The 14,523-nt window shown below is 41.0% G+C and overlaps 1 protein-coding gene across 23 annotated transcripts in view; it reads left to right on the forward strand.

Annotated features, from left to right (window-relative positions):
- Positions 1 to 13,165, forward strand: part of Celf2 (CUGBP Elav-like family member 2) — a 788,139-nt gene extending 774,974 nt beyond the window's left edge. For 12 of the 23 annotated variants that reach the window (XM_048812770.1, XM_048812760.1, XM_048812765.1 and 9 more), the window contains 2 exons: positions 2,123 to 2,266; positions 5,345 to 13,165. In XM_048812770.1, the coding sequence (XP_048668727.1) occupies positions 2,123 to 2,266; positions 5,345 to 5,472 (272 nt within the window). In that variant the 3' untranslated portion in view covers positions 5,473 to 13,165. The remainder of the gene's footprint in view (positions 1 to 2,122; positions 2,267 to 5,344) is intronic. The other 11 variants (XM_048812761.1, XM_015495194.2, XM_015495197.2 and 8 more) reach the window with 3 other exon arrangements.
- The last annotated feature ends 1,358 nt before the right edge of the window (positions 13,166 to 14,523 follow it).

Genomic DNA, 14,523 nt, shown 5'->3' on the forward strand with positions numbered 1-14,523 from the left:
GGGGGCTGGGGATATAGCTCAGTTGGTAGAGTGCTTGCCTTGCATGCACAAGGCTATGAGTTCAATCCCCAGCACCAAAAAAATAATAATAATACTTTTTGCTCATTTTTATGATAAAAATTTGGGGGGGGGGGAGAAACCAAACTTTTTCTTGGTGATTAAAAAACAAACAAAAAGAAATAGCACTGAAAGGGAGACAAATCAGAATATGTTAACACTTTTTTCTTGAGAAAATAAGCAAAGATCAGAGCCTCCTTTTGTTTGTCCAGCTGTCCCTGAGAGCCAAGGGTGGAGCTCAGCAGAACAGCACTTGCCTAGCCTGCACAAGTCCTGGGCTCAGTCCTCGGCACTACAAGAAGAACAAGACCCAGCCGTCTCAGTACTTCCATGGCCTCCATCTCTGGCATGGATACATTCTGAGTGCACACATTCTCGAATGCCAGCATTGCTGAGACATACCTAGGAACCTATCTTGGGCGTTCAAGTTGCATTTCCTCCCCAGGTTTCCGGAGGCCATGCACCTTACAGGTCAAATCAGATCCCATTAATCTTCATTTGTGCATTTGGATCTTTTATTGGAAGGAACATTAAATGTGGTATCAGATCTGTGCCCATTGCAAAGGATGTGCATGGCACAGCAGCACTCAGAACACCCACTCTCCAGAGTTCTGGGTTTTGCACCTATTCAGAAAACATTTGAGGGTCTACAGTTGTGTCCCTTCAAAGTACAGGCTGTCTCCCTTGCTCTGTAATATTAATATATCCATAGAATTTGTGAGCAGTGCAGAAAGTTAAAGTGGCCACAGAGATACATTTCTAAATAAGAAGAAATGCCTCATCTGGGGCTTCAGGAATTGGCCTCAAGAAGTCTTCCTTGTGAAAAGTCCCATTCATTGGGATGCTTTTTTTCTTTTATGATTTATTTTGTGGGGGCAGGAGAAGAAACTTGTTGGATGTCTCTTTGCAATGATGTTTATCCATTTATTTTTTCAAAGTTCTTTTTATCCCAATTTTTTTTCAGCCCAAACACACAAATACCCTTCCCCTCTACCTAGGGAACCACTGCAGTCTGTTCCCTGCAGCTTCACAAAGAGGGCAGGCAGGCCTGGCTCCTCTCCTGTGAAAGCCAGCTGCAGCCATGAACCAGCTGCAGAAGTTACTCAACTGATTCTGTGAGCTCCCTCCTATCCCAGACACCCTGCCTGGATGTCCAAGAGCCACCCAGTCCTTATTCTCCTTGCAGCTCATTGGGTTTCCTTCTTTTTCCTCTTTTAATTTTTGGACAGCTCTCCTACAGGTGGGTAGAAGGTTCAGAGAGGGAAATGGACAGGAACATAATAGCTCTCCCCTCCAACCTGCAGAGCTGAGAAGGTCTTCCCTGTTCCACCCTTGTTTCTGGTATTAGCTGGAAAAGGATGAGTACAAGGGAAGAGCTTGACTTAGCTCAGGTTTGAGAAGCTTCTACATCCATTTCCAGGGCTTACCTGGGGTTGTAATTCCTATCAAATTCCTATCAAAGTTGTGAGACTCTAGCTACCATTTCCCCCCCGTCCTGTTGACTCATTGCCAGTCATTTCTAATAAAGATGGTTATTATACTCTGTGTTAAGATATTTGGCAAATCAAGACTGGCTGGGTAACCAGGTAAACTACTGATAAATCCAGGCAGTGTTACTGCTATATTGATGATTCTAAATCACTGCACTTGGCATTGGCTACCCAGCACACACTCCCCTTCCCTGTGAGACAGTCGACCACACCCGATAGGAAACTCAGCCCCCAGAAAAACCCATGCCTAGATTCTCTGCCCTGTCCTGCCCACACCACCTTCACTCCATGAAAAGGAAAAGCAAATGTGTGCTGATGTGTGTACACGTGACCCCAGAAAACCATCTGATGAGGAAGCTACTTAACAGCCAGTGTCTACTTGGAAATTAGAAAAATGTGAAGGGTGAGTGTTTTCCTGAAAGACATGTCAGTGCTTGACATTTATCCATCTGTTTATTCTTTTATAAGAAAAAGCCAAATGACTTAGCCTTCCTGTTGTTAAAGGATTCCTAAGAAGAGACTTTGGGAACTAAGACTCAAAGGATACCTTACTCTGATTTTTTCTTCTTCTTTAGGTCCAGAGGGGGCAAACCTCTTTATTTACCACCTTCCACAGGAGTTTGGAGACCAGGACATTCTGCAGATGTTCATGCCTTTTGGAAATGTTATCTCTGCTAAAGTCTTCATTGACAAACAGACCAATCTGAGCAAGTGCTTTGGTATGCAAAAGAAACCAAGCTAGACTATTATAGTAGACTCCCCCAAGTGAGGAGTCATGGGAAGGAAAATGTGAAAGACAGCTATTTTTGGAGTCAGGATAGGGCCTTCGTGTATGGTGGTATTTCCTGATTTTTCTGGATGCATGTAAGCAGATTTGGGCAAAGTTCTTTAGTAAAAACAAAGGGGAAGGGGCTATATAAAAAGGATCTAGGAAATTTCCTTATATTGGTAACACCATATGCCATAGTGTATTACTATACATCCCTAATCTTTTGTTGTAGAGCAATACCCATTTCTTCAGGCCCTTCAGATGGAAGCATGAACTTTCATCAGATGGAAACAGAGATTGCAGTTTAGTCTCTACTGGTGTACAGTAGAACTGCAGACACTGCCAGTGGCTCCTTACACCTTCAGGTTTAATGACTCAGACACCGAGGCATGGGTCACACTGTTAAGTACACACACAAACAGCCAGAAATACACACACATTCACAAGCAGGGATGCCAGGCTGCCGCCACACTGCAGCTCCACATGCACAGGATGAGCAATTGATGTATCTCATGCTTACACAGAACACTGTGTTATGAGGCATTGGAGGGCCAGAATTTGGGATTATAAGACTGGCAGGAGCTAAGTGGGTGGGTATGGAGCCAGAGAGGGTGCATGTGTTATCCAGACACTGGAAACCCGGCTTCTTAGCACACCTAGTTTTCACATCATCTCTCCTCAAGCAGCATGGCCTCTGCGTCCTGTGGCATTTTTGGCTCCCTAGGAGTGTGAGGAAAACTCACAATGTGCACTTGTGTTTACAAGGAGGACAGTATTTGTTTAATCCATTCATTGTTTTATTTCTCAAATCTTGCTGGCCCCCAAAGTAGTTTAGAGGCCAGGTGTTCACAGCATCTATTGCTCATCTGGCAGGCTCTGACCCCAGTTTGAGATTAGAGCATTTGCTTTACTCATGCCTGCAACTAAATAATTTATGTTGGTCACAGGCAATAACAGTAGCATAAAACAAGATCGGATAGATATGAGCCAGAAGAAACAGAACTGGGTGTCTGTCGGCAAAGAGGGAGGGTGGTTCTCAAATACCTTCAAGTTCACACCAGTTTGGTTGACTGGTAGTGGGTAACCAGGCCAAGGAGAACATCATGGATCCTAAAACTACATTATCATAATGCCTAATTTCTGGCATCACCCAGGAAGGTCAGCCTCTGCTGCCGGGGAATTAGCACGTCAACCATTTCAAGCCACTGTCTTTACCGCAGTGGAAAGGCTGCTGCTGTGCTAACTATATGAACCCCTTCATAGTGGTTCATGAGAGGGAAATGGAAGTTGAGCTGTTTCTTGGGGGGCTTTGGGGGCCAGAGTTTACCTGTGGGAGGCTTCCCCACACAAGGTTTTGAAGCCAATGTTTACATTTTTCACAGGTGAGCAATGTTCTAGGCTCATATGGAGACTAGAAAGGGACTATGCATTATCAATTTGAGAAAATATGTACTACCTTGAAAAGATATCAGTCCACAAACTACTTAACCAGTGTGTTCATAATGGTACAAGTTACAGCCGTAACTGTATTCCTGTGAACTAAAAGCCATAGCATCCCAGGCCTCCTGGCAGCCAGCCTAAGTTCTTGGGGACCCAATTGGCTAAATTCTGAGTCATAAGATAGCCCATTCTTTTGTTCGTACCTCTTGGCTGGGTTTTGGTATCCATATCTTGACCCATTTCCATTCTTTAAGCATCTTGCTAGTTCAGGATAAAGACCCTGAGAGAGAGGAGAGGGTAAAGTCAGAGCAAAAATCTTAGATTTGAGATCACATTTATTGGGAATTAGATGTAATACTAATGTAAGCAGCCATTTTTGCAAGGCAGCCTGCCTGCGAAAAGCTTTTCTGCTGTATGACCATTTTTATTAAGTGAGGAGAGAACGTTGCTCAACGAGTATTTATGTCCTTTGCTTCCTCTTCTGGTTTATAAAGGAATTTTCTCTTTAGCCTTAAACTTTCACAGTAAATAGATGGTGGCTCTTAGTATAGAACCTTCTGAACAGCTGATGTTCAGAACTGAAATTAAATCTATACAACAGCTTCCTTTCAACTCTAAAGCCAGTAGGAACTATAAGAGCTTACTACTTGCCTCAGCTTAACTAATGCTTTGCCTGTACCCCTACCTTGGCCTCACCCCGCAGTGTTAGAATAAAGTAGGATCAGAATTCTGTTTCAGGGCCTCTGCAGAGCATCATGGGTCCTTTTTCAAAAACAGAGGATGTTGCTATAAACAAACATACTGGGAATTCTGTTGAGAAGGTTGTCCTAAGCTCTTTAGACCATTTATTCCTCAAGACTTTGAGAGATGCAAGGGAGCAATTTCCTTCTAGTTGAATTTTTTCTGAAGTTCTGCAAATGGAAACCGAGCTGAGGGGAAAGGCCCAGCATTTCCTTGGGTTCTTCTCAGAAATTACTCCAAAACATTAAAAATTAAGTATAAATTATCTAATTCTGTAGTTGACTCATCCTCTAGCTAAACAGGTGTGGGCGCTGACCACAACTCTAGGGCCTAGTCTCTATGTGCTGCACTGCAGGGAGTTGGTGACCCCTCCCTCTACCCTGCCTTTCAGCCTCACCAGTCAGGACAGGTAAGCTACTGGGGCCCTTGAAGCCCTGGAATATTTGTACCACTGCTTACACGAGTGAGGCTTATCCACCTGCAGGTCTTTCAGAGGGATTCTAAAAGATTCGAAACAGATTTGACTTGAAGGCAGTAAATAAGGAGACTAAATTCACTTAAACAACAGTTGCATTTTAGTTTTCTAAGGCAGGGTTTTGCCTTGTGTACCTAATTACAAGTCCAGCTACCTTTTTTTACTACTTCTCAGTGGACATTTCCAGCATCGTCCGACCCTCAGACATGCCCTGGACACTCATGGCACACAATAAACTGAGCACTGAGCTCAAGGCCGGCACCTATGAGCATTTGCAGTTACACTGTGCCAGCCATCCCCATAGCCCTGGCCCCCCTTCTGCTCTCTCCCACTCCACCTTGACCCACCTTCCTTCTCCTTTGTGTTTTCCAGGTTTTGTTAGCTATGACAATCCAGTCTCTGCACAAGCTGCGATCCAGGCGATGAATGGCTTTCAGATCGGCATGAAACGCTTGAAGGTGCAGCTGAAGCGCTCCAAAAACGACAGCAAACCTTACTGATCCCAACCCCAGAGGCTCCCTGCTCTTATTTTAGCTTTCTTAGGGTAAGTCCCACAAGCCAGCCTGTTCTCAACAGGGAAGGCAGAGGAGGACCACATTGCCAACTTTTACCAAGAGAGACGGTTATTTTTACAATAAGGCCTCCATTTCCCCCGCCCAGCCCCCGACCCAGTCTGCCATAATTAAAACTTGGGCTACCTTGTTTATATTGAGTCAATTCCTCCTCCAGTTGTGCCACTGTATTCTCCTTTGTTTTGCAATTTGAATCTCCTTTTACCTTTTTTTTAAATTTTTTTGTTTTCATTTTTGCTTTTTTAAAGAAAAACATATATACAAAATAAATGACATCTTGAGAATTTAAAAGGCAAACAAATGCTGATGTGCAATTCTAACTCTGAAACCACTGGTGCCCCGAGAGCACTGCCTGGAGCATTCACCCCTCCTTGTCCGCGCCCACCCCTGCGGAGGGCCCCCTGCGTTTAGCGAGGTGGCCTAGCAGAGGGAGAAGCAGGAGAAGCACTTAAAACAACACAAACGTCTTTCCACTACATCGGTTTGTTTTAATAAGTAGGATTTTATTTTAGGGTTCAAAGAAACATGACATTTATCGGTCAGATTATTACACTGGTTGTCTATTTTGTTATTGTTTTATTTTTGTTTTTAGAAAGGATTAATGTAAAAAAAGATTTAGAGATCTGTTTCTTAAAGCTACAGGGTTTAAAAATAAAATAAAAATGAGTGAAAATACTTGATGTTTCTTGAAAGATAAATTTAATAATAATAAATAAATACATAAATAATACATAAATAAAAAGAAAGCCACAGGCCTGTAAATTTTATTTGTAAAAAAAGCATTTCTATTTTTATACAAAATTTTTACTGCCTCAGAAATAATGGAAGTTATTTATTGCCTATTGTTAACTTATTGGGTACCTAAAGAGCAGTTCTCTGTCTAGCTAGAACCTTCTGAAGTAGTCTCTAGAGGAATTGTTCTAGGAATGGGCTTTTTCACCGTTGAACCCTAGACCTAAAGTTCATGCTTTATCCTCTCGTTGTTTGTATCTGTCTGATTATTTTGTTCGTAATTTCCATTATCTAGTTTACAGTTCAGTTGTCTGACTTCCCCATATGTTACCTTTGTTGAAACTGGACCCTCTTCCCTTTCCAGTCTCACCCCAAAACACCCAGAATCCATCCCCTCTCACTCTCCAGATGGATTCTCTTGGGGTTTCATTGTGCTGTGGAAAAAGAGTGTAAGAAATGCAAATTATGTGAATGGCTCGTAGACTCCCCGAAGACCTAAGATTTGCATTAGTTTTTCTCCTGCACCCTTAAAAGTGATTTTGTTGCTGCTGCCTAGATTCTGTGTAACTTTTTACTCTTCCTTGTTTTTTCCCTAGACATCTTCATGCCCGTTAGTTCATCGTTTGCCTAGCATGTCCCTGTGGCGTCTCAAAAAAAAAGTTTCATCGTCCCGTCATTGTTTCTGATGTCTTTCTGACCTCACATCATATTTGGTTCTCCTACTGACCTTTGATCTAGTTTGACCTTTGAAATTTGCATGTGACCTCATCTAGCTATGAATTCTGGGAAGTCAATGTGAAAAACATTGCTGCATTCATGCAAGACTGAAATTATTAGACAAATTAATTATAGAAAAAAAAAACCTGTGGCAAAAATGTTTCTTTCTTATTTTTTTTTCTTTCTTTTCATAAAACAGACTTGAAAGTATTATACAGGGATTGGCATTCTTCCCGGTCACTGGTAACAATAGCAATATGTGTCCAGGGACACAGAATGTTGGTTTCTAACAGACTACTTCCAAAAACAGTTTGAGAAAAAAAACTGTCTGATTTTAAGTCTCTAGAGGTCTGTAATAGTTTTTACATTTTTCAGGCAGTGTAAAGTTTTTTGATAAGGCCATTTTAGGTGGCTCACTTTCTCATTAAGATATATATATAGAACCACTTTTTGTAGATTAGTATAAGAAAAATATTTACCCTGTTTTGGGGCAAATGCTACCTATTTGTGTCACCTTTTGCTGAACTGACTCACAGTTAGACAATCCATGGTTTAATGCACATGAAATTACCTATATTTTATACTGTTTCAATGTACAGGAGAAAGGTTACTGTAAACTGTGTTATGTTGGTGCTTCCGTGAATTAAGTTGTGGTTTCATCATGAGTCTTACGGTCTTAATGTTCTCTGTTGATAAGACAAGTTTAGAATTGGTTTACTTAAAACAAAAAACAAAAAAAAAACAAAAAAAAAAATTTCAAAAAAAAAAGTTGTTTGCTTAAAAAAATTTTTTTTCATGTGAGGAAAAAAAAAAAAAACTATTCCAGAATAAGTTCTGTGTTGGCTTGTGAAGCATTGATGTCATTTTTTTTTTTTTATTGTGGACTATTTAGATGTGTTTGTGTTCAGCAAAATGTGATCTGTTTTTTTTTTTTTCTTTTAAAGAAAAAAAGTGAAAATATATAGTGCCAAATTCCAAAGGTACTTCCTTCCTAGAGCTTCAGTGTGTTTCTTGTGAGAAGTAATTTGATAACATGGGTATTTTATTATGTGTTTTGTATAAATCCCTAATATTTAAAAAAAAAAGGTTAAAAAGTTTGTTAACTTGCTATTCTGTGGTCTTGTTGCCTGAAATTGTTATTGTTTGTTATTTCTCTATGATGTTTTTTGTAAGACATTGTATAAGTGCCCATGTCTCACTTTTTTAACCCCTCTGCACATCAAGGCTGTGAAGGCACCCTCACAATGTATTTTCTTCATACTATATGGAAACCTCTAAGGTGAGAAAGTTTTGAACTTTTAACCCTTTCTACCCAGAGCTATCTGGAATGTTGGTAACTTTTTATAAAGCTGTCATCACTTGAGTTTGTTTTGGGGTGTTCCTTTTTCCCACCCACATATATCCGCTGAGTGGTAAATTTTTACTACTTTCTTTTCCTTTGAGAGCCAAAAGAAACAAAATTCCACAAGGCAAATTTGAAGGGGGAAAAATACTCGAACACTCTCCAAATTTTGTCCTATGACATTTTTACTTTTGATTATTTCTGGTCTTTTTTTCCTTTAATTCCTAATGTGCTGCTGGAATTAGAATTCCTAATGTCCTGTGCTCCTTCTTTAGTTTAAATGAAAAATGGGGGGAAGTAGGTAGATTCAGTTCCTAAATAAACCTTAAAAATGCCGTATGCTTTTTGAGAACAGATTTAGTGGTATGTTCTAGTCTAGAATATTTTCATATACTTACAGTCAGTCAACTTTTGTGGTAGGACTGTCTTTTGAGGAATTTTACTTTTGTTTTAAATGCTCCTAAATAACCTTCAGTCAGCTACTGTGCTGGGAATTCTCTGACTCCAGTGGACGCCTCTGAAAGAGCAAGGTGTCTCAAGGGAGAAGCCCAGAGCCCCCTCAACTGCACTTTTTGCTTTCTGGTTCTTCAATTGAACACACTGATTGAACACAAAGGGGACTGGCCACATAAGTAGAGCTGGGTTCTTGACCAAATACCTTCCTGCTGCCACTTTTTAAAGTGCCATATTACTTTCACTTGGACTTTCTGTGAACAGATACCTTGCTGTCTTGACAAACCTGAATGTCATACCTACAGCCCCAACACAAAGCCCAGCCTTCCTGAAAGCCAGCCCTGGAAGCTTCTGGGTCTCAGCTCCCTTTTCCTACCCGCCCTGTTTGGTTTAATGTGCGTGTGGACGTGATAGCCCTGGGATGGAAAGGACTAGCCTCTAATGATGCAAAAAAATAAAAACAGAAGTTTCCTTCTTACAGCACATGCACTTCTAACGAAATGATTTGTATTATCCTCACACGTGTTTACTACTGCCGGGGCCTTCCTGCAGCCTCTGAGGGCTATTTTGTACTTCCTGCAGCACTCAGCTTAGTAACAGGTTATTGCACACGTCTCTCATGTGTCATGGTGGTGTGGAGATACGTAGAAACGCAAGACAACACCATTGGAATTTCTTAGACATTTCATTCCAAATCTATTCCTTTATCAATTACATTAATCTCAAAGTTTGGTTTTTTGGATTTTTGGTTTTTTGGGTTTTGTTTATTGTTTTTTATTTTTTATTTCTTTTAATTTTTTTTATCGAAGCAACTGCCCTCCTTTCCTCTTATCCCACCTGCATCTCCCCCACAGAAAAACTGAGAGCAGTTGACAGGAGGCTCAGGGTGGGCACTTTGAGCGTTTCTGATTTTGCAGGCAATCAAGACAGTATATCTAGAGTGAAAGTCCTTTTTTTCGGGGGGGGGGGGTTGGTTTTGCATGTTTCATTGTTAAAAAAAATAATAGTAACCCTCCTCAGAGACAAACTGTCCTTTTTATCTTTTAATATCAAAAGGAAAACAGCTGCGAGGGTGCAAAGGGCCTGTGCCAGGAGACAAAACACGCAGGGAAGTGACTTTTTTTAAATCAAGTGTAGAGAATAGTCATTTTTAAACTAAATTAGAGAATTGTGACAAAATGGCAGTCCTCAAAGGCGTAACGAGTTCATCTTTCTTTCACCATAGGGGTTATAGTTCTTTGGCTTGTGCTACTCTGGAATCATTTTACTGTTTCTGTTTTTATTAAGTGCTAATTAAAAAGAAGAAATAAAATTTTAAAAAAACCTGTAGTTTCATTACCTTTTTGAATAATGTCATACAAAAAATGTATTTGTGTTTTTTTGTGCTGTGAGAATTGTTGTTTGTAGATTAATAATATCATTTTGTTTAGAATTACAAAATAGTTTTTAAATATTGTCTGAGAAAAGCCAAAGTTAATGCAACCTAGTGGAAACTGTAAGACCATTTGAGTATTGTTTCTGTTTTATTGATGCATTTGGATTTTGTTGTTTGATGGAATTTGAGCCAAAAAAAAAAAAATACACAGGCTTTCCTATTTCTACAACTGATTGTACTTATGCATTTTGTACCAGTGGAACTTTTTATACTGGAGATTAAAAAAAAATGGAAATTTTTGTGGCTTACTCTCGTGGGCCCCCTGACAATGACTGATTTCAAGTTTGATTTCTGGTTGATAGAAAGAAAGTTGCTTTTCTTTTGAGAATTAAAAACTTTGGCTTGATTTCTTTTTTCCCTTTGCTTATATCTAGCATTAGAATTTTGTCTTAAAATACAGCGGTAAGTTTCACTTTTTATTCTGTATTGTGCAGTTACACAATAAGGTAATTAGATTTAGAAGTACTCAGTCACCTTAAGTGGATAAATGTATTAGTTAAACTTTAGGGGTTTGCTTTTTTGCTGTTTAGATCAAAGTTTTTTCTGATTCTTCTGTCCTCATTGTGAACATAACCGTGTAGTTGAAACAGTCAAACTTATTTTTGTAATGTATGTTACTGTGTGATGCGGTTTTTGGCTTCTGTCTCCAATATTAAACCATTTTCCTAATACTTGTTTCTCTCTCTGCGTGTTGTATTGTTGGTGGTCATTGTATGTTGGTGATGCATCTACACACCTCACTGTTTCACCTGTTTTTTTTCTATATGTTGTGTAAAAGATACAGTCGATTCCACCTAAGTGAATATCTGATTTGGGGAAACTGCACACCAGCCACCTTCATTTATGTACAAGGGTCCACTCTGACCACTGCTTCCAAGACTGATACTTTTTTCTGTGGTTCACCTAAATAACTGCCCTACCAAGCTGGATTCGCCAAGACATTTTATGGTCTTTTGACCATACAGGTTCATTTCACCACCTCTTCTGACCTCCTTCCCCTTCTCCCTCCCTCATGAGTGTATATATTTACATAAACATGGATATATATGCACACTCATGTGTACATATATATAATATGCATTTCCTAATGTTCACTAAAATTTGCTGCATTATCTTAAGAAGAAAAGCAGCAGACTTGGGGTTCTTCTGTCTACCCCCAAGTCCAAAAGCATAAAAGCATATCATTACGGTCAAGCTCTTCTCAGAAACTGATCACTTTTTCAAATGAAGTGAGGTCTCAAGGGAGGAAAAAATAAACATAGCTGGTGAACAGAAGATGTGAAAAGGGTTAAACTCAGTTCTGTGTTGCCATCAATCAATAGATATGTATAGAAAAGTAATTTAAATTATTTATTCCTACGAGCTAATTGAATCCAGGAGCAGCTTTAATTATTAAAACTAATGGAAGAGAAAAGAAATATTTCCAAGTGCTCAAATGGAAGCTCTACTCAGTCTAAAGGGGGAGGTGAAGCTTCTCATGCTCAAGTCCTCAATGGCATGCTGTCCAAGTCCACAGGAAAGCTCGTAATGCCCCATGAACCCCACACCCCTTCTGAATGCACGCACAGCTAGGAGTAGGCTGTGTTCCTGTCACCCAACCCCAGTCATCACAAAGAGAAGAACTACTCCTCACGTGCCCTCCACATCTTAGGCCAGAGGCCCTCCTCCCTTTTCTGCCCAGCTCCTATGCTCAGGAATCTGACTGCTCTTAAAGTGCTCTTAAAAGATTCCACGATGTCTGCTCCCTGTCTTCTCTCCTCCCAACCTTTCAGACGCACAAGCTCTGTCTGCCTCAGGCCCCCAGCACCTGGTGCCAATGAGATTTCTCCCCACAGGTGCTCGGGCTCTCCGCCCTCTGGTTTCAGCTGCCCCTCTGGCCCCAAGATTGTATTTTTAAGTAGGGTCAACAAGAGGGGCCTAGTGAGGTGGAGGAAAGGCGGCTCTTTCTCCCATAGGCCAGACACCTCAGTGGTAGTGACTGCCACCAGCTCCAGACCTGCACAGAGGGGAGCTGACTTCCTGCCAACACTTCCGCTTTAAGCCTCATCACAGCCTTCCATCAGCTGCCTCTGAAAACCCACTGCTCACTAGTGGGGAAAGACGGCTAAGGGTGTGATTTCTTTTTCTTTCTTTTCTGAGGGGGTTGGGGGGCGGGGGGCACAAGGGAGGGGAGACTGGGGAAAGAGTGTGATTAAATTCCTTACAAGATGCAAGTGTTTACTTTTAAAATAATATAACCACCATTTGGCACAAGACAAAATACTCATGCTAAGTGAAGGAAGGGAAGACAAAGCCAGTTTTTGCTGTTTTCTGAAAACAACAAAAACAATAATTCTCCAAAGAAGAGGATGCAAAAGGCTAGTTCCTTAAGCACGGATGACAGTAAAGTGGTCCCTGCTTAAATTCATACTTATTTTGATTTCTAAAACACCACTGCAGCGTGAGCAAGGTGTACCTGCCTGCCATGCACGGACCACCTTGAAAATCAAGGACTGCCAACGCTTCCTGGCTGACGGGAAGCCACATGCCTGCCCGGCCCACAGCAGTTGCAGGCCGTCCATGGGCTCAGCCTCTTGGCTAGCAGGCTAGGAAACACAGTGAACATAAATGTACTGTGAATCGTTCCTGATAAGTGAATAAAACATTGTGACCAAACAATCAGCTTATTCACTTATCAGGAATCGACTGTTCTGCTAATTCACTGTTTTTGTTTTTCATTTCTGTTGTAGTTCACTATTTTTGCTGTGTTCTGTTTTCTCCTCTCATGCTTGGGCAAAATCACTGGGAATATTATCTTCATGTGACCATGAAACGTTTATATGGAGTGGAAATGATATCTTAACAAAATCTATGCACTTGCTATCAGGAACACAATACTGGATGTGTCTTATATATATTGAACTATATAGTACTCGATTTCTTAAATAAAGCTTAAGAAAGGACTCTGTTGTGTGTAAAGTTAATGTGATTATTTTTCAAAGCAGTGTTTCTAAGGCGTATTTTTGTTCTTTTAAGTCTTGAGTGATACAGGATATTTTTCATTAAAATTATATCACTGGCTTTATGACTTAATATTCAATAAATTGACTTTGGAAACAAAATGGAGTGGGGGGAAGTTCTTCTGAATTCATTTTAGCAAGTGATCTGGAAAACAGTCCCCTTCCTGGTGACTACAGCAAATCTCTAGTGAGGCACTATAGGGGTGGCCAAACAGAGCAAGCCCTTCACCTCTAACAGACCACCAGAAAGCGTCCAAAGTCCACCCTAACCCAGAAAACCCAACTTATTGCTGAATGTGATCCTTTAGACTCAGAAGAAAGGGGACAAAGGAGAAAGGCAGATTCAAGAGTAACGCTGGTCTGTGTCGATGCTTTGCCAGAATGATGTGACACTAAAACTATACCCTGCTGGAGAACAATGGAAGTCCTATTCAGGACCACAAAATGAGAGACAGCAAGAGAACGTATTTGATCATTCCAGATGAGAAGGGTAAGATTTCAAAGTGCAATGCGCGAGAGGCATCCGGAAACAGCTGCACAGCCTAAATGGGAGGCCTGCTGCTGGGCCCTTTGAAAGAATATGTTTGAAATTTTTCCTACAGGCCATAAGTTTGAACAGAACAGCATTTTCTGTTGGATTTTTTTTTGCTCTGGGTTTTTTTGTTGGATTTGTTTTTCTTGCTTAATGTTTGATTCTAAGAAAAATTCCTAAACTTCTATTTGCAAAATGGCACAGAAATCCTAATCCAAAACATATCCATCCCTGGTAATGAGGGACAGAAAGAGCATGGTCAATGAAAACGCACTGACAATACAAAATTCCTCTTCCCTTCTCTACTTTCTTCCACCCCAAACCTCCAAGACACATTTGTCACATACCCGAAAACCTCTAGTGAAGGTGAGGGACCAGAGAAATAGCCATGGGACAGGAAAAAGCTGCCAAATCAAGGGGCCAAGGTGGGGAGAGCCGACACTATGAGAACCACTGGTCTGTATGAACTGGCCTCAGGGGTTACTATTGGCTGCACCGGGGAGGCACCTTGGAACATCGTCACAGCCTTCCCTTGCCAGCCAGTGGCACTACTAGAAAGCATCCCCTTTTTCAAGAGGGCACATCCAAGCCATCATGGGCAGGAAGGCTCTGAGCCCCACACAGGGAAGAAGAATGAAAACTAGCATACTCCCTTCTTGGCCGGCAGCCCTGAACCAAGAGTACCCCATGCTCTCCAACTGGGGCAGCTGCCGGAAACCCTGCATGGAGTGCCTGAGGCAGGTTCATAGGACAGGAGCTGCTTTATGAG

Source organism: Marmota marmota, unplaced genomic scaffold (assembly GCF_001458135.2).
Source record: "Marmota marmota marmota unplaced genomic scaffold, marMar, whole genome shotgun sequence".
NCBI lineage: Eukaryota > Metazoa > Chordata > Mammalia > Rodentia > Sciuridae > Marmota > Marmota marmota.